General features: G+C 42.8%; 2 protein-coding genes across 2 annotated transcripts in view; both read left to right on the top strand.

Annotated features, from left to right (window-relative positions):
• LOC308161700 (aryl hydrocarbon receptor-like) overlaps nt 1-7,623 on the top strand; it is a 40,650-nt gene extending 33,027 nt beyond the window's left edge. The window contains exons 7-11 of the mRNA XM_080535757.1: nt 169-371; nt 545-654; nt 797-938; nt 1,190-3,146; nt 5,408-7,623. Of these exons, the coding sequence (XP_080391883.1) occupies nt 169-371; nt 545-654; nt 797-938; nt 1,190-3,146; nt 5,408-5,515 (2,520 nt within the window). The 3' untranslated portion in view covers nt 5,516-7,623. The remainder of the gene's footprint in view (nt 1-168; nt 372-544; nt 655-796; nt 939-1,189; nt 3,147-5,407) is intronic.
• Nucleotides 7,624-13,201: 5,578 nt separating this feature from the next.
• LOC308162817 (aryl hydrocarbon receptor-like) overlaps nt 13,202-24,288 on the top strand; it is a gene marked incomplete at both ends in the record, with an annotated part of 35,729 nt that continues 24,642 nt past the window's right edge. Inside the window, 2 exons of the mRNA XM_080536957.1 lie at nt 13,202-13,242; nt 14,743-14,930. Of these exons, the coding sequence (XP_080393083.1) occupies nt 13,202-13,242; nt 14,743-14,930 (229 nt within the window). The remainder of the gene's footprint in view (nt 13,243-14,742; nt 14,931-24,288) is intronic.

The raw sequence follows: 24,288 nt of genomic DNA, 5'->3' as shown, positions 1-24,288 counted from the left end.
AATACATTTACTTTTGTAAAGAGCACAATTTGACATCAGATGATGTAGAGGTTCAGATCAGACTGTATTAAGACTACATGTTGTTGTTGTTGTTGTTGTTGATGAATGTGATGATAGTGGGAGATGATTGGTTGATTGATTATCCCCCTCGTACTCATGTCCATCCAGGCCCTGAACTTCCAGGGGCGTCTGAAGTTCCTTCAAGGCCAGAGTATGATGGGGGACGACGGGACCCACAAACAGCCCAGGTTGGCTCTGTTCGCCATCGCCACACCTGTCCAGGTCCAATCCATCCTGGAGATCAGGACCAAGACAATCATGTTCCAGACCAAACACAAGCTGGACTTCACTCCCATGGGCATCGACACTAGGTGATTCTAGTATTCGAAAATTGTAGTGTGTGGTCTGTGGTGGTCCCGTGGTCTAGCGCCACGGTCTATAGTCCACACATATGTCCATGTTGTAGTGCTGCACGTTCTTCAATATGAAGGTGTTGAGTTATTCTTTTTCCTCAATGTTTTCTTGTTTTCCTCTCTCTCTGCAGGGGGAAAGTTGTTTTGGGCTACACAGAGCTTGAGTTGTGTATGAGAGGGTCTGGATATCAGTTCATCCATGCAGCTGATATGATGTACTGCGCAGACAACCATGTTCGAAGTAGGTCTGCATGTTCATCTTAACATTGGGAACATTCCGGAGTGGTTATTCCGTTGATCAATTACATTTAGCCAGTTAAAACCTACCTCTTGTTATGTTTGTCATCAGCACACAGATTCTTATGTTTGTTTGCTGCTTACAGTGATTAAAACAGGAGAGAGCGGGCTGACGACGTTCAGACTCCTGACTAAAACAGGGGGCTGGGTCTGGGTCCAGGCCAACGCCAAGCTGATCTTCAAGGGAGGTAGACCTGACTTCATCATCGCACGTCAAAGAGCTCTAGTGTAAGTACCAGTGTTGGATGGAATGTTCAATTACATTGTTATCTGTATCATAATTCTCTATCGTGTGGATGTTTATTGTCATCATAGTGAATCATATTGTAATGTGATTCTTATTGCTTGTACTATTCACGTGACTCAATAAAAGACAATGATATTTATATATGTATGTATTATAATACAACTCACAACAAATATATCTGATTTAATTTGTTCCTTCGTAAGATTCTCACTCTCTGTGTGTCACCCCTCAGTAACGCGGAGGGAGAAGAACATTTACGACAGAGGAAGATGCAGCTCCCGTTCAGCTTTGCCACGGGGGAGGCCCTCCTCTACGAGACTGGCCCTACCCTGGACGCCACAGAGATCCAGGCCAATGGCTCGGCCCCCAAGATCCGCAAAGTGGACAAGACTGACGTAGACCCGGCTTCTCTGCTGGGGTCCATGCTGCAGCAGGATGAGTCTGCCTACGCCCAGCCAGTGGAGCCGCCGCTCCCCGTGGACCAGATATTCATGGAGAGCCGAGCCTTGGTCAACAGGCCCAGTGACCCCTGGAAGTCCATGGGGTCTGGTGGCCACCCTGCGGGGGTCAAGGAAGAGGGGACGGGGTTGGGGATGGGGATGGGCGAGGGGTCGGTGGTGGCCATGATCCAGGCCCTGGAGAAGATGGCGACGGATGGGGATCTCTGCTCGGCGCTGCAGGGGCTGGACGTGGACACGGCAGAGCTGATGGAGTGGGAGAGCGCCCTTCTCAGGCTAAACAACACCAACGCAGACGGAGGTGACTCCGTCACAACCGAGTTGGACGACATCCTGACCAATGACATCTTTTCCTATGTGGAGGACGCCCTGTTCAAAGAGTCAATGGATGGAGGAGTCCCGGCTACTATGAATAACAACCATGGGGAGCCAATCACAGGGCTGCTGAGCCCTGTAGCTGGTGGACTGTCTAAACCTGAGATTCTCCAGAGCCATCGTTTTAACCACACTGGCTCTCCGTTGAACGGTCTCCCCAACCGACTGACAGGAAATGGACTTGTGGGTATGGCCGGGCAGGATTTGACAGCGCCAGGGCCTGTTCATACCTTCGTCGGCACCCAGAGACTGTCTCACTTTGGTGGTCCCCACGTTCCCCAGAGCGACCTGAACATCCCTACCCTACAGCAGCTGCAGCTCAATGACATTTTCACCCCGTCCCTAGAACTTCCAGAACTCAGTCTCCCAGCCACCTCGGGCCAGAACCACCCAGGATCGGATGACACATGCATGGTCAGGCAGTGTTCACAGGCGCCCAACAACAACCACATCGGGGGCATTCAGGGCATCTCTGGCCAGGTCCGCACTAACCTGCTGCCCCAGCGTTGCCCCCATAACGGGATGCAAGGTCTGATGACAGTAACAGTGAACGGACAACAGCAGAGCAGCTCCGTTCAGCCACCGAACCACGTAGGATCTAATCTGGTGAACGGTTGGCCGTCCGTGATTCCCACCAACGGCTTTGTCTCCCCCCAGATCGAATCTAGCAGCCTTAACGTTTCCAACCCCTTTCCGACTGCCTGTCTGCAAGGAAGCACACCTTTTCACACACAGAAGAACAAGAGAGTTCTGCAGCAGTGGCCACAGAATCATCATCATCATCAGCAGCAGCAGCAGCAGCTGCCACCTCTCCAAGCCAGCACAATGCAAAATGGATATGAACTCCTACCAGGTGGGCACAGTCAGGCCTTAGAGACCCAAAGACTTCCTCCTACTACAGGTCTTTGGCCACAGAACACAAACACTAACGGACTGTACCACCCCCAACAGCAGGGGGGAGGACAGCACACCAAGACCAATGGACTGTACCACCCCCAACAGCAGCAGGGGGGACTGACGAATGGCCACAGCCATGGCCAGCCTACTCCATCCAGCAGCTGTATGTTTGAGAACTCACCTCCCCTCCCCAACAGCAACAGCCACGTGGACGGCACAGGCTTAGTCTCCCCTCTGTCGTTGTGCCAGAGGAGGATGGACGCCCCGCAGGACCAGAGTCCTCCCCAGGGGTCCTGTTACTTCCAGTGGGGGCCCAGTGAGCCTGTGGTGGGCACGTCAGCCATCGCCCAGCAGGACACCAGCATGAGCCCCCCGTCATGCCCGCTTATACCCAACATGGCCTCCCCAGAGGACCTGCTGGCTATGCAGCATTACCTGGGGTGCAATGGGCAGACACAGGTAAGTCATCTGTCTCTGGAAGTTGTTTTCCTGGACCCATATTGCCTGTAAAAGGTGCAGGATGTAATATTCAAGCATTTCTCATGGTTTCTCAAGGTCCTAAATGACTATGTTTATGATCTGAGATTGAGATTCCTTGATAAATATTTAATTGACAAAAGTTGTTTTGGTCCCGAAAAAGGCTTTCTAAAATGTTGTGTTGTGGTACGACACAGCTTTGTATACAATTGGCCTGGGGTGTTCTTAGGGAGTGGAGTGAACGATGTTTGTCTATCTGTCTCTGGTGGCTGCCACTTGAAATCATGCATGCTGCATGCATCAAATAGAAAGTACACATTTTTAAAAACATACTTTTTACATATTTTAGGGCTCCAAAGGTATTGGAAAGAATCATATAATGTTCCCAAAAAAGTACTCATGATGATTGGTATTTGCTCGACAATCCTTTGCATGCAATAATTGCCAGATGTCTGCGACCCATTGACCCCACCAGACGCTGGGTATATTCTCTGGGGAAGCTCTGGTCTGTACTGCTGCCATCTTCAGTTGTTCTTTGTTTTCTTAGCATCAGGAAATCAAATATGCTCAATTGGATTTAAATCTGACGATTGATGGGCGACTCAAGAACGTTCCGCTTTTTGGCCCTGAGTTGCTATGGCAGTATGTTTGGGGCCATTGTTGTCTTACTGTATGATGAAGCGCCATCCAATGAATTTGGAGGCATTTGCTTTTGTACTCGAGCAGACAAGATGTTTCTGTACACTTCAGAATACATTCTGCTGCTGTCAGCAGCACCACCATCAATTAAGACATGTTAACCAGTTCTTGTGGCAGCTATGCATGCCCAAACAATAGCACCCCTCCCAGCATGTGCCACAGATGAGGTGGTATGCTGTAAATCAAACTCTCCTCTTGCAATTACTCAGGCTTTTTAAGGTACTTTTTTAGCAAACTGTAACCTGATCATCAGTGGTTTGTACCTGGCAGTGTAGTTCAGTTGGTGACGCATTCTGCGGATGGTCATCTTTGACACATTCACGCCTACCTCCCGGAGAGTGTTCTTGAGAGTGTTCTTTCTGTGGGACAGTTGGTTTGTGGTTTCTTAATTATGGTGAGGATTCTTCGGTCATCCACTGTAGAAGTCTTCCTTGTCCTACCAGCCTGTTTGTGATTGCTGGGCTCACCAGTGGTTTCTTTTCTTTTTTATGATGTTACAAACTCGTGACGTTAGAATTATAAGGTTCTATCTCCATTTTTGTCAAAATTTAGTTTTTTTACATAATCTGATCCATTAGGTGTTTATTAATGCCTGTGTGGTGTTATTTTTTAAATGTTGACATTTTTGAGTTAGTAATTAATAAAATACAAAGGTTCCATCTCACAAAACATAATGGAATGTAAAAACGTTGACGCTCAATATCTCTGAACTGCCCTAAACGGAGATAGAACCTTATCATTCTAAGGTCACAAACTGTTGATTTAGGTAGGTTTAAGGTGTTGCCTATGTTTCTGATAGATTTTTTTTCTCTCAAATTTCTCATAATGGCTTCCTTGACTTTCATTGACATGTCTTTGCAAAATGCAAAATGCACAGCCTAGAATCAATACTAGACATTGACAGCTCTCTAATGCCTGAACAAGTGATGTAACCGAACACACCTGACTAAACAAAAACACCTGTTATGCCAATTTTCCAATTCTTGATGCACTAAAATAGGGGGACTATGTATACAAATTGTTATCATTTCTAAATGGTCAAACCAATCTGAGAAAAAGAAAGAAAACATTGAATTAAAGCTGGATCTCTACTTTAACCTACTTTAACCTCATAGTAATTGTAATGTTTTACAATTAAGTGATTTCAAATCCAAAGGAGTAAAATACGACAAAATGCTTTAAATAATTTACCAGACGCTTTTAATCCAAATCGATTTACAATTAGAGATTACAGGGACATTCTCCCTGGAATAACTTGGAGGGAGTGCCTTACTCAAGGGCACATTGGTGGTGTTCTCAGGTGGGATTCTAACTCATGGCCTTTTGACCATGACCTTCCGATCATCAAAGCAACTCACTATCTCCTAGACCACCACTACCCCACAACCGCCCACAACCGCCCACCACTACGCCCTTTCCATGCTGCTTTTCTCTGTCCAATACTTAGGCAGGGCAATGTCTATACATATTTAACAGTATGGTATAAGCCAGGGTATGACTCTGAAAATGAGAGATGATCTAATTCTATACATTTTATCCAACAGATCCCAAACCAACCCGCACAGGCCAATGAATCGTTCTCCTTACCTCCCCTGACAAATGGACACATGTACTTTTCCAACCACAGCCAAACCAAATGTTGCAAATTCTAAAATGCTCTTCACACTAACCCTGGAGAGGAGGAATGGAAGACAGACAGACAGAGAGAGAAGAGGAGGTGTCAGTCATCCATCTGTCAACGTGGAAGACAGCATTAACCCGCTAGCTCTGTTCTATAAAGATGCCTTAAGGGGGGGGTGTCATGGAGACAAGAAACCGGACACCTTCTTCATTGTGTTTCATCGCCGTCTCCACACATCAGCCTTTTCAGGAAAGACGGAAGAATGACATTGTCACTTCTCTCTTACAACATACAGTTCAGGGGAGGCTGGTGGCGGGAGGAATGGGGAGAATGGGCTCACTGTACTGCATGGAATAGAATGAGGAATGATATCAAACACGTCATTCCCTTCCATGCATTACACGAGCCACTCTTTAGATGTCTGTCTCCACCAGCCTCCCCTGGTACAGTTACAGCACAAATAACAACAGTCACAACAACAGTATAACAGCATTTCTTCTCTTTTTCATAATGTCTCTTGTTTTGTCAATGTTTTTGCCTTTTTACTGTATTGTTCAAAACAGTACTTGTCTCAGCTTTTTGTTTAAGAATGTTTAACGCATTTAAAGATGAGAATGAAGTATGAATCCTCATTAGAGCATTTGGAGCTTTTTAGGGTCATCCCGAATTCCCTAACTTATATTTTTTTGATGAACCAAGCCATATTCATTTCTTTTTTTAAATTGTTCTTTGAGTAGTAATTTCAGTTTCACCTTTTTAATACCTGGGATAATAACTAAAACAATCTGATATTTGATATATTGATATATGTGATGTGACATATCATGAGTAAAATGATAAAGTTCTGTATGGAGTGTAAATACTGAATCTATATTCTTATATGAATATCTTATGTCAAACTTTTTGTGTGCATCTATTTGTAAGTCTGTATATTCATGTTATTGTTGTTATGTCTGTGTGTGTGCGTGTGTGTGTGCGCGTGCGCGCACGTGTATGTATGATTGTGCTCTGTAGAAATATCGTTCTGTTGAACTATTGAAGCAGTGTGTACTAAAAGACTGTCTGAAGAAAAGGTAAAAAAATGTATTTCAGCAATAAGTTTTGCATCGGCTAAGGAGTGTATATCACAACTGCTCACTCAAGCATATACAGTATGACTCACCGTGCAAGGCATGTGCTTTCAGAGGATATCTCTTGTAATGTTATATTGGTGTCCAAACTTCATTACAATTTGACAATGTTATTCTAATATGGTATTATGTCATAGCAATTAGTATTCATTCTGATTTGTTTAGCTTTGACGTCGTCTTTGTATTTTGTGTGCATTTATTTGGTATTATCTAACCTTACACTGAGCCATACGCTGACTTCATGGGGCGGTTTCGTGGACACACATTAACACTTGTCCTGGAATAAATCACCCTTCCGATGGATAATCTCTATTGAAGATGCTTTTAAATCTAGGACTAGTCTTAATCTGTGTACAGAAAACCGTTCTTTTATGTATATTGTATGTTTCACAGTGAAAAATAAAGGATAACACGGGGCTTGTTATTTGACATCAATGGGGGACTCAAGAATCCTTTCAAATAATTGTTTTTCAACGGAACTGGGACCTCACAAGGGCATCCAGACTGACTCTGCGAATCTAATCAATGAGTGCTTCCTGTCTTTTCCGTGTGTCATTGACAGTACATGGCAGTTCCTCTTATCTAAAGGTCTCTGACAATGTACTGTCTCCTGCGGTCAACACTTTAAGTCCACTCCCAGAGGGTGCTGCGGCTAAATCAATATGGTCCTCTTTCCCATTACATGTTTTTTCCTGTGTTGATGGAACTTCTTGTATCGATGCTGGTATAGAAGAAAGGGAACAGTGTATGTATCAGCCCCAGCCATAGTTATTTCTCTTCATATGTTATGAATATGTTTTGGAATTGTTTTGGTTTCATGTTAATTTGTTTATATTTTGCCATCATATTAAGTTATGATGTAGTATGGCCTTAAATCTGTTATAAATACTGTATACTACACTTTGTAAACATTTATTTCCACATAAATATATATTTTAGCGTAGTTCACTTGTATCTAGCCAAGTATAGCATGTGTGCCTTGTAGGCCTATTCATAATAACCATACATGTGTAACCATTTGTTTTTGTATTGTAAATTCATTTTCATATTAAAAACAAATTCAAATGACTTACATATCCTGTGTTTTATGATCAGTGTTTGTCTCTCTGCCCATAATGTCTCATTGAAAGACAAATGACTTTTTTTTATAGCAGAGAAATCGCAGTACGATTAAAGGTCGCAGGCTGAGGGGCGTTGGGGAGTAATGGAATGGTCAGGATGGAAACCTTGTTTGTGGCTCACCGCATTAGAATGAAATTCCTCTGTTGGCCAGAGGAGGGCGCAGAATTCGTCATTGTTGTTTAACCAGATATTCTGCCAACACCCTGTGTAAACAGTGCTATGAAGAGCCTTTATTTAGCCCTGTGGATCCTACAGCTGCATTACTTTTGATCACATAGAAGACACACTGGCAATCTATAGAAGGAAGTTATAGAGTGGTGGTTACACACAATATAATATATCTGCCATGAAGCAAGGATTGTAATCCAAGAATGTAAATCAAGTTTAAGTAAAGTTTTGCATCATAATTTAAGCGTAAAACTGGATTAGCCAGCCCATTGATGAATACCAAGCTTAGTAGTGTATCTGTTTAACAGTATGGTGCCTCTGTCATCTCCACCAACACATGCGCGCGCACACACACACACACACCCCACCCCCACACACGTACACACGTACACACACACACACACGCACACACACACACACACCCCACCCCCACACACGTACACACACACACACACACACACACACACACACACACTATTTCATCATCACCTCCTAAATCTGCCCCTCCAATGTGTGTCTTGTTGGATCATCATGAATCAAACTAAAACCTGCCCCGAAACGATTCCATCCATCAATCAGGGTATTAGTCATGGTATCGTCTTTATAATGATGAGATTAGGCCCTGTTGCTGCTGTGGCAGGAGGCAGCTGGGTTTGAGGAGGTTGATGCCCTGCAGGTTGGCATGCAGCGCTGTCAATCATACCCTTACCCCCTGCCTGTGGGCACGAGCATGAAGGCCTCGGCTGGGTTACCGTGGTTACTATGACTGTAACATAACTCATTAATCACTAGGTGAGGGCTTTGTTGAGAAGCAAAGGGTTCTAAATGCATTAATGCAACATACCCCCCCACCCCCCCTGATTCATACATGCAACATACATACATGCAACATTGATTCAAGTAAATCTGGGGGTTAAAAATAGTATTTCTGTTGTTACCTCGATTTTACAGTATGTGGCTTTTTTTGTCATAGTTATAAACTGACACACTTATGTAAACTGTATTTACTTACACACATTTGCACACACGCGCGCGCGCCCGCGCAAGCACACACGCACGCACACACTCACGCACATTAGCTCTGCATAATGTATGTATGTGCACATATCCACGTTGTATTTGTAAACAGTAAAGACATTTGGATTGGTTCAAAGAAACTCGAGTCTCTCCAGTCCAAAAGTGAACTGCTGTGCTTGAGAAAACGGGATTAAGCCAAACAGAACACAGAGAAATCCAATCTTACAATCAGCTGTGCAGTAATATTTTGCTCGCACGCGAGTATAGTTGACTTTTGCCAACTCCTGCAAAAAAGGAGAACTCCGTATTGTATTTTCTTTACAGTGGCTTTTGCTAGCTTTGGCTTTGGAGACTGTACAAGAAGAAATACATTTCGAAATATGTTTAAGTAGTTGTGGTTTTTGAATATGGTCATTTCTCAACTGTGGCTGGGTTCCCCATGGATATCATTCAAAGAGAAGGAGGATGGATGTAGTTTCGCCGAGTTTTTCAATGGCTTAACATCTCAAACAAAAATATTCGCTTGCTACAACAGCATGCTATGCCAATTATCTTAACTTAAGAATGGTTAAAATAACATGTCTTCCAACGGTTGCATTTCAAAGCAAAGGCAAAAAACAACAACTGCAGGCGAGGGCCTCATTTAATGCAGATTTAAATATGTGCACACATGAATACCCTTTTTTTTCAATTTATAGCCTCCCTAGGCCCTTCATAATGTGCTGGAAATGCTATTTTGAATGAACCGCAATTATACATTATTAATTATTACAGCGGGAAGAAACAAAAGTGGATGCAAGGCAGCGCATAGTATTTACAGTTTGGGTGTGGGGGGGGGACAGTTAGGTCTAATAAAACCAAGATAGAGATAATAATAACCATAATAATTCAGCAATGTGTCATTTACAAATTACATGCAATAGCTTTCAATAACAATTCAAATGAAATGTTCCTAGGTGCGCGCTTGGCCCCGTCTTTGATCTCGCACTTGTATTATAGCCTATATGTTGGACACGTTCCTCCGAAGTTCAATTTCACTTCTGAAGTGAGAAACAGTAACTCACAAGATAGACATAATAATAATTAAAAAATTCCATGCAATAGGCTAATATCAATAATAATCACATCGTTTTTCCCAGGTGTCTTTGATCTTTGAATAATTCACGTGACAGTGTTGGGCATGCTCCTCAAACGTTCAGTCCAAGAGAAATAGGCCCAGTAGGTCTAAAGACATTCTCACGTCAAGTTCCAGTTTTATAAATGCCGACATTTGCATGAAAACTGCCCGCTCATGCGTTGGGATCTATTTAGTGCGTATATATGCACCGTTATAAAGTAGGCCCCTGATCTACAGACGTGACGTATCATTAACCTACTGAACATACAGTTAAAGGATTGCCTGGACTTAACAGTATGGTCAAAGTAGGCCTGAGACAGAAAGGATAGGTCATGCCAGGTTCACAAACAGTGACATATCAACCTGTGGTGATTGGCATTATGAATATTATTAAACTGATGATCTGAGTTTACTGTTTTCACACTATTCTCTCTCACAGGTATTTTTTGTACGACTATAGTGCCCCTTGCAGACATGATGGACTTGATAGCCATTCCCTTGTCCTTGTCTTGAACCAATCACAGCCTGGCGGAGTCAAAGAAAATCTCACATTTCACACCTCCCTCAGAAACAATAACACATTAATCAATTTAGCACGTGTTAATTCATATGGTTTCAGAAGGGTGTCAGCTGTGCAGCAAGTTTACATCGCATTCCCTGCAAAACTCCCAGCCTCAACCCCCAAACCAGCCCCATGCACAGCCAGCCCCAGTCCCAGCCAACCAGCCCTGCCTTGCACTGCACACTAATAAAAAGAGAGAGAGAGAGAAAAAGAGCACAGATTTCAATTTTTTTTTTACATCCTGTCAGGGTCTGAGCATGAAAAACACATTCACAGCTGTGATGGTGTCTACCCCAGGGACGCCCAGTGTCTAAACCAACACAGAACCACTCTTATCCGCCCCCCCCGCCCTCCCCACCACCACCACCCCCCCACACACACATCAGCCCCCAACCCTCCACCCTCTGGCATCTGCTACACTCATGGGCTGAGGGATTTCTGCCATCCATTTATTTTTTGGTCGTCTCAGAGAGCAGACAAACAAACAAACCACCAACAAATGAACAAACAAAAGGGCCCAGTGAGTGCAAAGTCAAAAGGAATCCAAATAAATATAATATATGCCATTTAGCTGACGCTTTTATCCAAAGCGACTTACATTCCAGTGAGTGGATACATTTCAGTATATATGGTCCCAGCTGGAATCGAACCCACAACCTAAGCATTGTTTAGTGCCATGCTCTACCAACTGAGCCACAGAGGAGTGTGGTGTGGTCTAGCCCTGAGCTGTGTGGATGTGGAACTGTAGCTCATGTATTACCAAGATGTTCATAATAATGTAGGTTGGTTAGTTGATTGCGAGCCCGTATACCCATTTGTAACGCTGATCGCTTTGTAGTGTGCTACAGTGCTGGAGTACATACAGCAACGCTGCTTCGTCTTTGTCAACATGCTGCATGTATAGCTTAGTTGAAAGGACCATCATTAACGGACATTAGGTGAAGGCTTAAGGCCTTCAGAAACAGTATGGATACTTACAGACCCCCGTATTAGCAGGGGTATATTGCAGGGACGATGGCCTACATTATTCTATATATGTCAGAGGATTTTCATACCAGAGGAGTATGAGGCATCGCCCCACAAAGCCCTACGGGCTCAGTCACATGACCTCATGTATGCATTATCATGGTTGTGGGCTTTTCTCTTTGTCTATTGTCTGAACACATTCAGATGTGCGGTGTGTGGTTAGATTGTTAGATTGCAAGAGCGAGCGCCCTTCAGCCGTGCATAAATCGCTGGTATAAAATAACATCTGTTTTAATCCTGATTAAAATTAGGATAAACAGGTGTGTTTATCCTTCTATAACAGATATAATCACATCACATCTATCTATAGGGAGGTTTGTGTTGCTATGGATTAGCCTAATCCACCATAGGCCATAGGCTGTATCCATATTTGTAATCAAATGGTTTTACAATAAATAGCATGGCTGTGAAAAGCATTGAGACCTTAAAGTGCATTGCTTCTCAACAACCAGGGTATGTAAAGATGAATTCAGAATGTTTTTCATTATTTAAAAGTCTAACCTCTGACCCACATACAGCAAAGGCCACTTAGGGCTCAACATAAACTGCGACTCCCCCGTGTGCACTCTGATTGGACGAGAAGGCCGCTCGGGACCGCGCAAACGTTGGCGTGCACGTCTGTGTTTCCAGGAGCATTTCGCCTGCTATGCCTCTTCTCTATGCCCCTGCAGGCGAATTTGCGGAACCTAGGATGGTAGGGGAAGGCAGGGCAATACCGCTACCTGATTGGTTGGCGAAGCACTCGTGAAGAGCCCCCTCATTGGCTGGCGAGACTCGGCAGCCAATGAGGGGGCTCTTCACGAGTGCTTCGCCAACCAATCAGGTAGCGGTATTGCCCTACCTTCCCCTACCATCCTAGGGTCCGCAAATTCGCCCTGCCTGCAGACATCAGTTACCTAAGCTTTTTTTGCGCGCGCCCGCCCCAAATCTGTGCCGGACCTGCGCGTCCCTGCAACCTGACGCCATAATTGGAAATAGCTGATGCTTTAGGTGCATCATTATTGTGCATTTATGGAAATGAATGATTATAACACCTTTGATTTATGAAGTGCAAAATGTATAGGATGACATATTAGACCATAGGCAAGGATGCATACGGCTCAATTCGCTGCAGAACGGGACTGCGCCTTGCAGAACGCATTGGCATTACCAATCTAGATCACCACTTGCTTGTTGCCGAACTGGAGAATTATTACTGTGGTTGTATATTAATGAAGCATTGTTTTGTAGTTTTTCTAAACCTGTATCGAGGAGGATTCTAAACAACATCGCAACTCGTATTAGTTTTAACGGATGGAGGTCTGTTGGAATTACTAACTGTGCCATTTATAGAAAGTATATTTCCTCAACCATCTTTGGGATCTGCGCACAATTGAAGTGTAAAATATAAGCTGAAAATAGGCCATTTCGTTTTATTCGAATTAATGTCATTGTGTGGCCTCTCGCTAATTCTTCGTCTGGAGGATTAGTTTAAGAACATTTCTGGTGGGCTGTATGTATGTAGCTCGGGAGAAGCTTGTAGACTAACGCCAATATCTTTTGGAGGATTCGTCAGGCTTGTCTAAAAGCCATATCATGTATGCTGGACGTAAAAGGAGAAAACCGATCCAGAGAGCGTAAGTGCATTTTTATTTTTGTAAGAATCTGATGAGGTTTTAACAAGAGAAATAGTTATTGTTTTTCTCTAATCCCTGGCTGCGCCGCGCGCCCTCCACTCCATCCTCTCCAGCACCCCGTTGAATGTCGCCTATCCCGTGACAGTTCCAAATAACTGTCAATGTCACAAACCATTATTAAATGCATAAACTCAAATAGCATATTTTGGATCGATGCACTGTGTATACATAAAGTATTTCTACTGTGCACGAATGAGCTGTCGTCCCAGAAGGCCTAGTTTGTCAAACACGGATGTCTTTATGCAATAACATTGCATACTTATACCATCATTTTCCGTATTTAGGCTATTATTCAATTGCTTTGTTCATTTTATTTTTGATTGAATGAAAGTGTAATTTGATGTCCAATTAAAAGTTACAGTAGGGTTAGGGTTACCGTTATCGCTTACCATATTGACATATAGCCTAGGCCGAATCGTGATCAATTTAATTGCGATCTTTTTCTTCCCACAAAGGGGATAATTGTAAAAAATAAAAAAATAAATAAAAACATGCGTTAAGATTTGGGTTTATTTATTCCACTATCATGAACCTACTATTGCAAGCGACTTCCAGCCGCAAATAGGCTATACGCCATTTTATATCAACACGCCCTTTTGTTGAGTCGGTGTTTGATGGAAACGGATGAGAGGGGCAATGGTGCTTCTAGCTAAATATGAGACCAAATGCACCTTGCACCTGCTTATATGTTCCAAACTGTTTTTAAACCAGTCATGCATGGATTTAAATTGATACATTGATATAATGTACTTTTGTCAATGATAAATTCCAATGTATATATTAATAACAATAATAATATAATATCTTATTGTTTTCATCATTATTGTTTTTATTATTGTTATTCGTATTAATATAAGTATCATTATTGTTATCTTCATTACTATTCATTTTCTCTTGAAATACACTAGTTTAGTATTTGATGGAAAAATGCCTATGATATAAATAAAGCATTATTATAACATCCATTGTGTTCGAGTCTGTTGGAACAGCAATGTGTTTGTTAGAGGCAAAGAATGTGTTGATGATGGTCAGGGTATAATGAGCATTCACTGTTCACTTATTGGAATGATTTAGTAACGCTTGACTGGCTTGTTTGAGCACTATACATAATAATTCAGAACGTATTTTCCATTAAAACCATGGCATTATTCCCAGGATGCAATTATGCTTTGTATTTTGAAATTGATTCCGCTCATGCTCTTAATTGCTCTGACACCTGATGTTTGATCTGCTTCAAAATAATAATTTGTTTAACATCCTTGAAATAATATAACTATACAATACAGTGAAATGCATTGTAATGTATTGTAATCAATTGTAACAAGGATAAAACTAGTCGCTACTAATAATTCTAGTAATAATCCAGATCCCAGATAATCCTCAGATCATAATGAATCCCAATTAACATCAAATCAAATGAAATATGATTCTACTCAACAGGGTGAAGCAGGCTCCTACAGAAGGGGCTAAGTCGAACCCCTCCAAGCGGCACCGGGACCGCCTGAATGGGGAGCTGGAGAGGCTGGCTAGCCTGCTGCCCTTCCCAGAGGAGGTGACCACCAGCCTGGACAAACTCTCCATCCTCCGCCTTAGTGTCAGCTACCTCCGCGCCAAGAACTTCTTCACTGGTGAGTCTGGGGGTCATTCAAACTAATGCATGATGCAATGGCAACTCAGACCTACTCTATGTGTGCTTAGAATAGAATAGAATGGATTTGTCTGTCTCTCGGTTGTGGTTAACCTGTTATTGGGTTGTAGTTATGAGGCCTTGTTGCCAGAGGGGCTGTCTTTTGTTTTTCCTTGAATGGTTTCATTCAATTGAAATGTGACTGGGAAGAAACACTGTGTTGGTTGAATAATATTGGTGGTTGGCCTTACAATACAATATAGACATAATATGTATATTGTATATGTATATTATACAGTACCAGATTCATGTAGCATGGATGTGTTTTACATGGGAAGGAAACAATGGAGTTGTTTTGATCGCTGCTTACTTTGTTGCAAGGTTGGCAGGAGACTGTTGCTTTTATTTGGTTTTCAAATGTGTCAGCTCGTTCCTTCTGAAATGCAGTCTGAAGGGAGCGCCAGGATCCTTTTTGAAGTGTCAACGGCATAAGATTTAGCTTTATAACCTGCCCCACTTAAACTCCACTGTGAGACCTCAGAGCCCTTAGAACTGCCGTCTCTGTTAGCATGTTTAGCTGGGTTCTGTCTGTAAGTAACTGGGACAAGCTATAATTGCTATGCATCATCCTGGGAAGCATTTGGGGAGCAGTGCTTTTTAAACCCTCCACCCACCTCTCTCTTCTCCCCCCCCCTTCAAGTTCCAGTCCCAAGAACTGTTATGGAAATGTCACAGCAATTGTTATAGAGCTCCTCATTCTCTCATGTGGGCTGTGTTTCCCAATGCCTTCAAAGCACATCTAATCAGCTATGATGTGGAAGGAAACCGCCAGCCCGCCTACCAATAACTGCTGCCAGCCCCACCCCCAGCCTCAGGCCTAGCCTCAGGTGTAGCCTCAGCCCCAGTCCCAGCCTCTGAAGATAGATAGATAGATCAATAGATAGATAGATAGATAGATAGATAGATAGATAGATAGATAGATAGATAGATAGATAAATAGATAGATAGATAGATAGATAGATAGATATGTTCTTTATTGATCCCAGAAGGGAAATGAAGGCGTCACAGCAGCTCACACCACAAACAACGCTAACAAAATAAAGTGACAATTGAATAATAGAATAAAATAAAATATAAAAACTAGACATAAATAGACATCTGAAACATTAAATCGTACAGTAACAACAGTCCAGTATGATTTAACATCCCTCAGCCAGACTCTGATTACCCTGATTGAGCCAGCTGGAGGACAGTTGTACAGTTGGCAGGCAGAAAATATCTCCTATAGCGCTCCTTAGTGCAACATGGTTGTAATCGTCTGTTGTTTAACCTCAGGTGTAGCCCCAGCCCCAACCCAAGCCCCAGCCCCAGTCTCAGCCCCAGACCCAGGTCTTGCCTGTGCCCTGCCCCTGCCCCTGCCCCTGCCCCTGCCCCTGCCCCTGCCCTTGCCCCTGCCCTTGCCCCTGCCCCAGCCTCAGCCTTGTTCCCTTTATTCCATCCTGAGGAAGAAGCAAGGCCCCTCAATATTTAATCAAGGCCTCTGACATCATTTATTTTGAGATAAGGAAGGAACAAGTTCATGCAGGCTCTCCTTTAAAAAATGTGGTGTAGGGAATTGTATGTGGGGGAAACAAAAGAAATGCATGCAAGTGGGTTGATTTGTATTTTTTTGACAATGTTATTTTCCGTTGTTTTTTGAAGACAATGTTATTTTAGGCAGTGATCTTTAAAGGAGAATGCTGCAATGCGGGCGTCGGATGCTCTCACAGCATGAATAATGAATAGAAAACCCCTGAGTTTAAAGAATTTATGAAATGGAGGGAGAGCAATGTTTGTTTAAGACTGTGGCTTTTTGAAATGGCTGTTTGGGCTGAGATGGACAGGATACAGTGCTGGTGATACCAGTGTGTTGAGGGGAGAGATGTCGCAAATTTGTGGGGGGGGGGGAGAGTGGAAAATGTCTTTAAGTGCATGTGTACACATATCTGTGGAGAGGCTGGGAGCTACCCTAAGGGAAAGAGAAACAAGACCAGACTGAAGTCCATCAGACTAAATTATTTGTGGCTTTAATTCATTGAAATTTCAAATACGAAAATGATTTCTTTTCCATTTTAAACACTATTAACATCGTGGTAAAAATGATTGGTTCCTTTCTAGAATTGCATGATTTCCATCCTTTCAAAAAGACAGACTGACCAACAAACCCCCTCTCAGTCTGTAGTAGTCAGAGTATATCATTAATGCAGTAAGTCATTACTGGGGTGCATCCTATAAACAAGGCTTCCTGTCTAACTATCCGCTTGTTAAGTCGTGACGTGTTTCCGGGTCCAACGTTGGCTGAGGCGCTGTCTTCGAAATGCCAAAATAATAATAATAATTAATTATATTTATATAGCGCTTTTCCGAGGCTCAAATACCCTGACAATATGGAGAAAACGGGAAAGTGGTGTGTCCCTTGTTGTATGAATAGATCCCAGTCTAAAAAACGATTAAACTGTCATTCTACCGCTGTAGTTCACAGGTATTCTGGTACGGGGAATTTCTGGTTTGGACTCGGAAATGGCTAAACGTCACTTTTGACGTCAGACTTAACAAGCGGATATTAGCTTAGTTCCTGGACAGTCAGTCAGGGACTAATGAACGAGCTGTGGCCCACAGTACAGTGCTTCACAATCAGGAGTCAGCCCGCATGTAGGGACCACGGTGACGGTAGGAACCTACGGTGGAACCTGCAGACCTATAGTCTACTGTTGCATCTGGGCTGTCGGATTCTCCATGGCCAACCATCCTTCGTTGTATGTAAACAGTGCAACTGATGTCCGGCATGCTTGGATTAGGATGGTTTAGCTGCATTACTGCTCATGTACCTGTCTATATGGTCACTGATACACGTAGGCTACGTGGCTACACCACCGTCACCACACAACTCTGCTGTGTCTACAGCTGGAACAGGTCATTAGAATAACTTCTATAATACCATAGCGAGGAGTACATTTCTTTGATCTACTTTAGAATTAGTATTTGCATTTCTCTCTCTCTCTCTCTCTCTCTCTCTCTCTCTCTCTCTCTCTCTCTCTCTCTCTCTCTCTCTCTCTCTCTCTCACTCTCTATTTCCATCCGTTTCTTTGCTCATATTTCCCTCTTGTATGTTTGGTTTGTACCAAAAGCCAGTGTTGTGGCTGTGTGCATAATTAAATATTTTGCACAACGTGAACAAAGCCTGGCAGAGCCAATGTAATCTGTCTGCCAGTATTATCCAGCCCAGCTGCCCCTCCTGTCCTCCTGATGCCCCTTACCCTGAAAGGCATTCCTCTGTATACTACCCGCCTGGGAAGACCCGCTTCTCCTAAATGTATTTTAGGGTGCATATTAACAACTTGCCTGGGACTACTGCTGGAAATTAGCCATGTAGGCTATAGCTGCTCCATTTACTGCTTTACTGCTGTTAATTAATGGGGACTTTCCACAGAAACCATAAACTAATAAACTAAGCTAAACTAAATACAACTCTGCTGAAACCACACAGTACACACACACAAATAGGGTCAACAGATTCTGTTTCCTGATTTGTGGCATTTCTCATCTCTTTCTCTTTGCGCTCACAGCTAATAATAATAATTTTTATAATTTTGCCATTTAGCAGACGCTTTTATCCAAAGCGACTTACAATTACGAATTACAGGGACATTCCCCCTGGAGTAACTGAGGGCTAAGTGCCTTACCCAAGGGCACACTAGTAGTGGTGTGGCTTCAGGCGGGATTTGAACTCACAACCTTCCGATCACAAGTCCAACTCACTATCCACTAGACCACCACTACCCCAACACAGCTGTTGTGTTGTCCACATCATTTGTAGTTAGTTTATAATGAATGCATTAATTCGTACGGGGCACCAACAGGGGTTCTTTAAAGGGTTCTCCTGCAGGGTATAACAATCGGAAGCCAATCAGAAGTCTTTTTTATTTTCATAATGTGTTTGTACTGTACACATATTGTCCTATTTCAAAAGATGTGTGGTGCTTACGGTAAGATGATTACCCTGAGATGGTAACCCTGCTGTGTGCAGTGTACTTAGCCTGGCACAAATCCACGTACTGACTGTACTGTACACAACAAGTGTATTCACCGCCTGGATTACCACTACTCGGAATCAATGGAACAATTACTCTCAGCAGGTGGGGGATCGGGAGCAATCTCATTTTACTATAGTGAGGAAGCATGGAGGGTTACCGTTACTGTCTTCATAAAGGGCACACATAGACAGAGACGTCCACATGAAGTCTTGCAGATGTAAATGTGTGCACTGCAGGGCGTGTTTCTTCTTAATATACGTTTTAACGTGGAGGCTTAGCCTACTTTCAGCTGTCATCTGACTCAGCCTCAGGATGTATATTTGTCATTCTGAATGTGTGGTTCAGTATCTGTGCCATGCATGCACACATGTCAATTGCTGTTGATTCTGCTCTATGCACTGTAGCGTAAACGCATACGGTAACACGGTCATTGTGGTACTGATGATGCTGTGACGTTTCAATTTACAGCGACGTCAAATCTATTTAAGCCTGAAGCTTCCTTTCGGTGTATTTTGTCATGGATAATTCACTGTGGAAAATCAATGACATGCCTATTAGAGTGTATTGTGGAATTTCTTTCTTCTCTGCGTGTGTGTGTGTGTGTGTGTGTGTGTGTGTGTGTGTGTGTGTGTGTGAGTGCGTCCATGTGTGCATGCGTGTGGTGTATGTGTACTATGTGTGTGTGTGCAACATTTCAACACAAGTCCCCTTCCTATAGCAGAGGTAATCTGCTGACATACTGTACATATGTGTAGATTCAACAACTTCAGACACACCCACATAATAAGACACCAAACTATTAGATACAGTGAGACACACACACACACACACACACACACACACACACACACAGACACACACACAGACAATATGGCTTCCCACTGCTGCTCAAAGAAAGCACCAATTAGACTTGTGTATATTGCTGAAAAAAAGCCCTCTGTTCCTTGTCGATCTGGCTACGCTGCGTTTTCCTGCATTCCCAGTGTTTCCTCTGTTAATAGGCCTCTCCTGCTGTGATGGCACTCCCCACACTAACAACGTTAGACAAACAAGCCTCTCTCCCTGTGGGTTTCCCCCTGGCTCTAGCATTCTAGAGCCCAAACACTAGTGCCCAAACACCAGGCTAAAGCAGCGTATTCATCATCTTTTTCTCATTGTTAAATGTCAGAGGATTTAGTTTAGGACTGTAGGCCTACAATTCAAAAGGTCCTCAGCTGAGCAAGCAAGGTACAAAAAGAGAGCTTCTTTAATCTCCGCTTACAATACACAAACCAACCGACCCATCCCTACCTCAATCATTCCCAAACATGAGATCTAGTTCCTTTACCAACTTCTAACTTAATGACAATTGAAACACATTGACATTATGACAAACACACTTGCCCTAAATGCATAATACTGTATGTATGTCATCATGGCAGTCATTTATGGTTTTATTCTTCTGTTATAACAACATTGATTAGAAGCCCCCCCCCCCTTCTGAGTGTGGAATGGCCCTTTAATGGTGAGTTGTGGCTGTGTAAAGAGGAGAGGGTGAAAGGTGCCCCCGGTGTCACCGCCACTTCTGCCACCACACATCTCTTCTAACGAGGTGGGAACGGTAGGGCCCGCCCCCAGATAAAGTAACTAAGCCAATAAGAATGCTCCGGGTATTCCTGGAACGGTGACCTTTGCCAGGAGCCTGCCAGCCAGGATTGCCCTGCTTCTCTTCCCTCAAGTTATCCGTTATTCCTTCTCCTTAGTCGGCACTTCCTGGACCGTAGGTAGCTAATGACCCAGTCCCTTTGAATCAATCAGTGATGTGCTTGTTGGTGTGTGTGTGTGTTGCAGAGTAGTCCAGGGTCAAAAAAGTCTATGAAATGCAGTATGTTGAATTACTTGCAGCATTTGTGACAGGGTCCGGTCTGGTGAAAAGGTCCCTAAGTAGGGCAAGGTCATTTTTCTGTTTTTTTTACAGATTATGAAAGTGCCAATTGTAAGCTTTCAAATTATGTGTCATACACTGGAATATAAAATAGTTGAAGAAGATATGCTTATTTGAATGATTGCTCTGAATCAAAACAGATGCGTTTGCTACCCTTGTGTCGGTAGCTAGTTAACAGCTAAGAAAGAACATCGCTATGAACGTCAAACTGTATGTTTAGGACATCACAACACGCAGATAGAACATCAACATGCTAAAAACACATAATTAGATGATGGCACAGTCCTTTTGTCCTAAAACGTAGGTTTGTTTACAAGCCATGTATCACTTAAGGCTCCTGCCCACTGTGCGATGTTATGTCGGTGAACCCCTCACACTGCACGACTGAAAGTTTCAGTCCTACCGTCTCCGACTTGATCAGACCTTACGACGTGCGTGCTCACACTGTACGATTGTGCTCACACTGTACGATTGCTCTCAGCCACGATTGACATCCACGATTGCTTGTGACGCGACTTGTACACTTGTTGAAATTGTTCATTGTGAACTGTAGGACCACCCACACTTCACGAGCCACGACGAAAATTTCTGACCTGCCAGAAATTTGTCGGCAGGTCGTAGCCTCGTCTTTAGAACGTAGGAGCAATTAGTCGTTGATCGCTGACTCTCTCACACTGTGCGACTTACGACGTCCCGATTTGGCCTTACGACGCTAGGATGTCTCTACGACTACGCAACGTAGTCTGCGACAACAAATTCGTGGCGAAATCGTGGACAAATCGCACAGTGGGCAGGAGCCTTTACCCAGTAGCCTATGCAGCAGGATGATACAGTGAATCCAATTCATAAATTATAAGTATTAAGTCATCCTAAAACGGTTGTTTGTTATATTGAGTGGGCTCTTCAACACTTAAACTTCCGTAATATGAAAGAAAAAAAAAGAAAAACGGAAAACTCAGTTTTCCTTTATTTTTAAAGAAGCTTTTTGGTCATTTGCACGACTTGAGAATTGCTGACATGTGCACCTTTTCACCACCAGACCGTGTCACATCTGCTTGGAGTGCCGGGCAACCTCAATCAAGCACAAAATTACTTTTGTAAATTAAAATGTGAAATTAATATTAGCAGTTTCTTATCAAAAGCTGCTTATAAAGAGAGAAAGAGAGAGAGAGAGAGAGAGAGAGAGAGAGAGAGAGAGAGATAGAGAGAGAGAGAGAGAGAGAGAGAGAGAGAGAGAGAGAGAGAGAGAGAGAGAGAGAGAGAGAGAGAGAGAGAGAGAGAGAGAGAGAGAGAGAGAGAGAGAGAGAGAGAGAGAGAGAGGGAGAGTGTTTCTTTCCGCTTGTATAAAATGTGGGTCTTTTGTTTAGGCTTCCAGATTAAACTAGGTTGAGTAATCCATCCAATGATATTATCAGGGGTATAGTTGTTGTTATTGTAGTGCACTCAAAGCCATCGCAATATAGTTGTTGTTGTTGTAAATATAGATTGATATTAGGATGAATAATCCCTGTGGATTGTGAAAGGATTATATTTGCTTTGGTGGCTGGATGGTGGCCAGTGTGTTGAGACTAAACACAAGAATTAGCAGACAACTTCAACTTCACTGTACCCACGTCTCATTTCAATCTTTCATCTTTCACCAGAGACCAGAGGCTTTATACTACAAATGTCTTAAAGAAAGGGTCTTTAACTTACATTTACATACCATTTTTGGCATTTAGCAGAAGCCTTTATGCAAAACGACTTACAACAAATACATTTGCCTAAGTAAGTGAATCATCTATCCATCAGTCATCGCAATACATTAGTAATTTCTGCTCGGGCCAGGGGCCATTGGCAGTCATCATGCTAGAAGAAGGAAGAATATTTTTTATTATTATTATTGTTTTACATTTTTTTATAGTAGAGAAACTGTACAGGGGGGGTAGATGGGATGGATAGTTTTCGGGAGAGACAGTTAAGGTGTAGCCTGAACTTCTCTTGACATTCTCTATTGCTCATTGCTCTTGGCTGCTGTAGCAAAAATCTTTGATTGATGGACAGGGTCTTAGTTTACTCCCTGACATCATCTTCTAGGTCTACTGTATAACAGTGTTGGTGGAGGCAAAAAGGGGCTCATTGTAATGCATGGAATGGAATTAGTCCGATTTCTACCTCCACCAGCCTCCAAAGGTCTATAAATACAACACTTGTCAATCACCAATTAGTCTTAACACATAGTGGTGTCAAGAGAGGCCGTGTGAAGAACCACTAAGGCTGCATATATCTGAGTCACATTCTGCTGGCCTATTAAATACAAGCACACAAAGGGAAAATCGGGGTTCAACATTATGGAATCCATAGGAATTTCACACACATGAACTACTGCCTAAAAAAACTGTTGTCTCCCAAAAATAATTCTCCCAAAACTCCCAAAACTCTCACTTGACAAGGCAGGTAATTGTGTGAGAACTGACGTCTTCCTAATATGGATTTCGTACAATATACAGTACATGTGCAAAGTTGAAAAGCCATGTCTCCGTAGTGAATTTGTGGTTAGCATAGCACACAGTGGCCTCTCTCCTCCTCTCTTATCCATGGCCTACATACAGGCTTTACATTAAGGCTTGATAGAGTGGGTAGTCATGTGGATAAAACAGAAAATGGCATGTTGGAGGAAGGGGAAATTAATTTTTCACAAGTTTCCATTAGATGGACCATCATATCCATTGTACTTCATCTTTAAAATGGCTTCTGTATACAACCAGACAGCAACACACAACATGAACATGGCCCTGTACAGCATACATGCTGTGCAACTCTCCATGGATCAGAACATGGATATTGAAAATGAATGATGTAGAAGAATGTCCTACAAATGGAATGTACAGTAGCTTTGCTGGATTAGATTAGATTTTGGAAGAAGAGGTGTTCCAAGTCTATGATCCTATGCCTCCATAGGCTTCTGTTGTGAAAGGTTTACTCTAAAACGATGGTGTTATTTGTCACTGTCCCATGGCACTCAGTGCTAGAGTAGAGTTTTCATTTCATTTCAAGCCTGCAAACTGTGACACTTTAAATAACGTGAAAAAATACTTTTGTGCAATATGACAACCCTAGTTGACTATCTGTGCAGTATAGTACAGTGGATTGTGTACATAGCCTTTATTTATGTAAACCAGCTCCTTACCTTCTTGTGATTTTATTCTTTTTCTAAAAGTTTTTTTTTTTTTTTTTTTTTTCCTAACACCAGGGGAGCCACCCCTCCTAAATTTCGTTGTTTGGTACCTGTACTGTAGCAATGACAATAAAGTCCATTCATTCATTCATAGAGGTCTGGCTAACATACTACTGTATCATGGACACCTAATCTTCCCCAGGTT

Source organism: Nansenia antarctica, assembly GCF_963989245.1.
Source record: "Nansenia antarctica genome assembly, chromosome: 7".
Taxonomy (NCBI): Eukaryota; Metazoa; Chordata; class Actinopteri; order Argentiniformes; family Microstomatidae; genus Nansenia; species Nansenia antarctica.
Note: the sequence above shows the minus strand (reverse complement) of the source record. Positions and strands in the feature narration are given on the sequence as shown.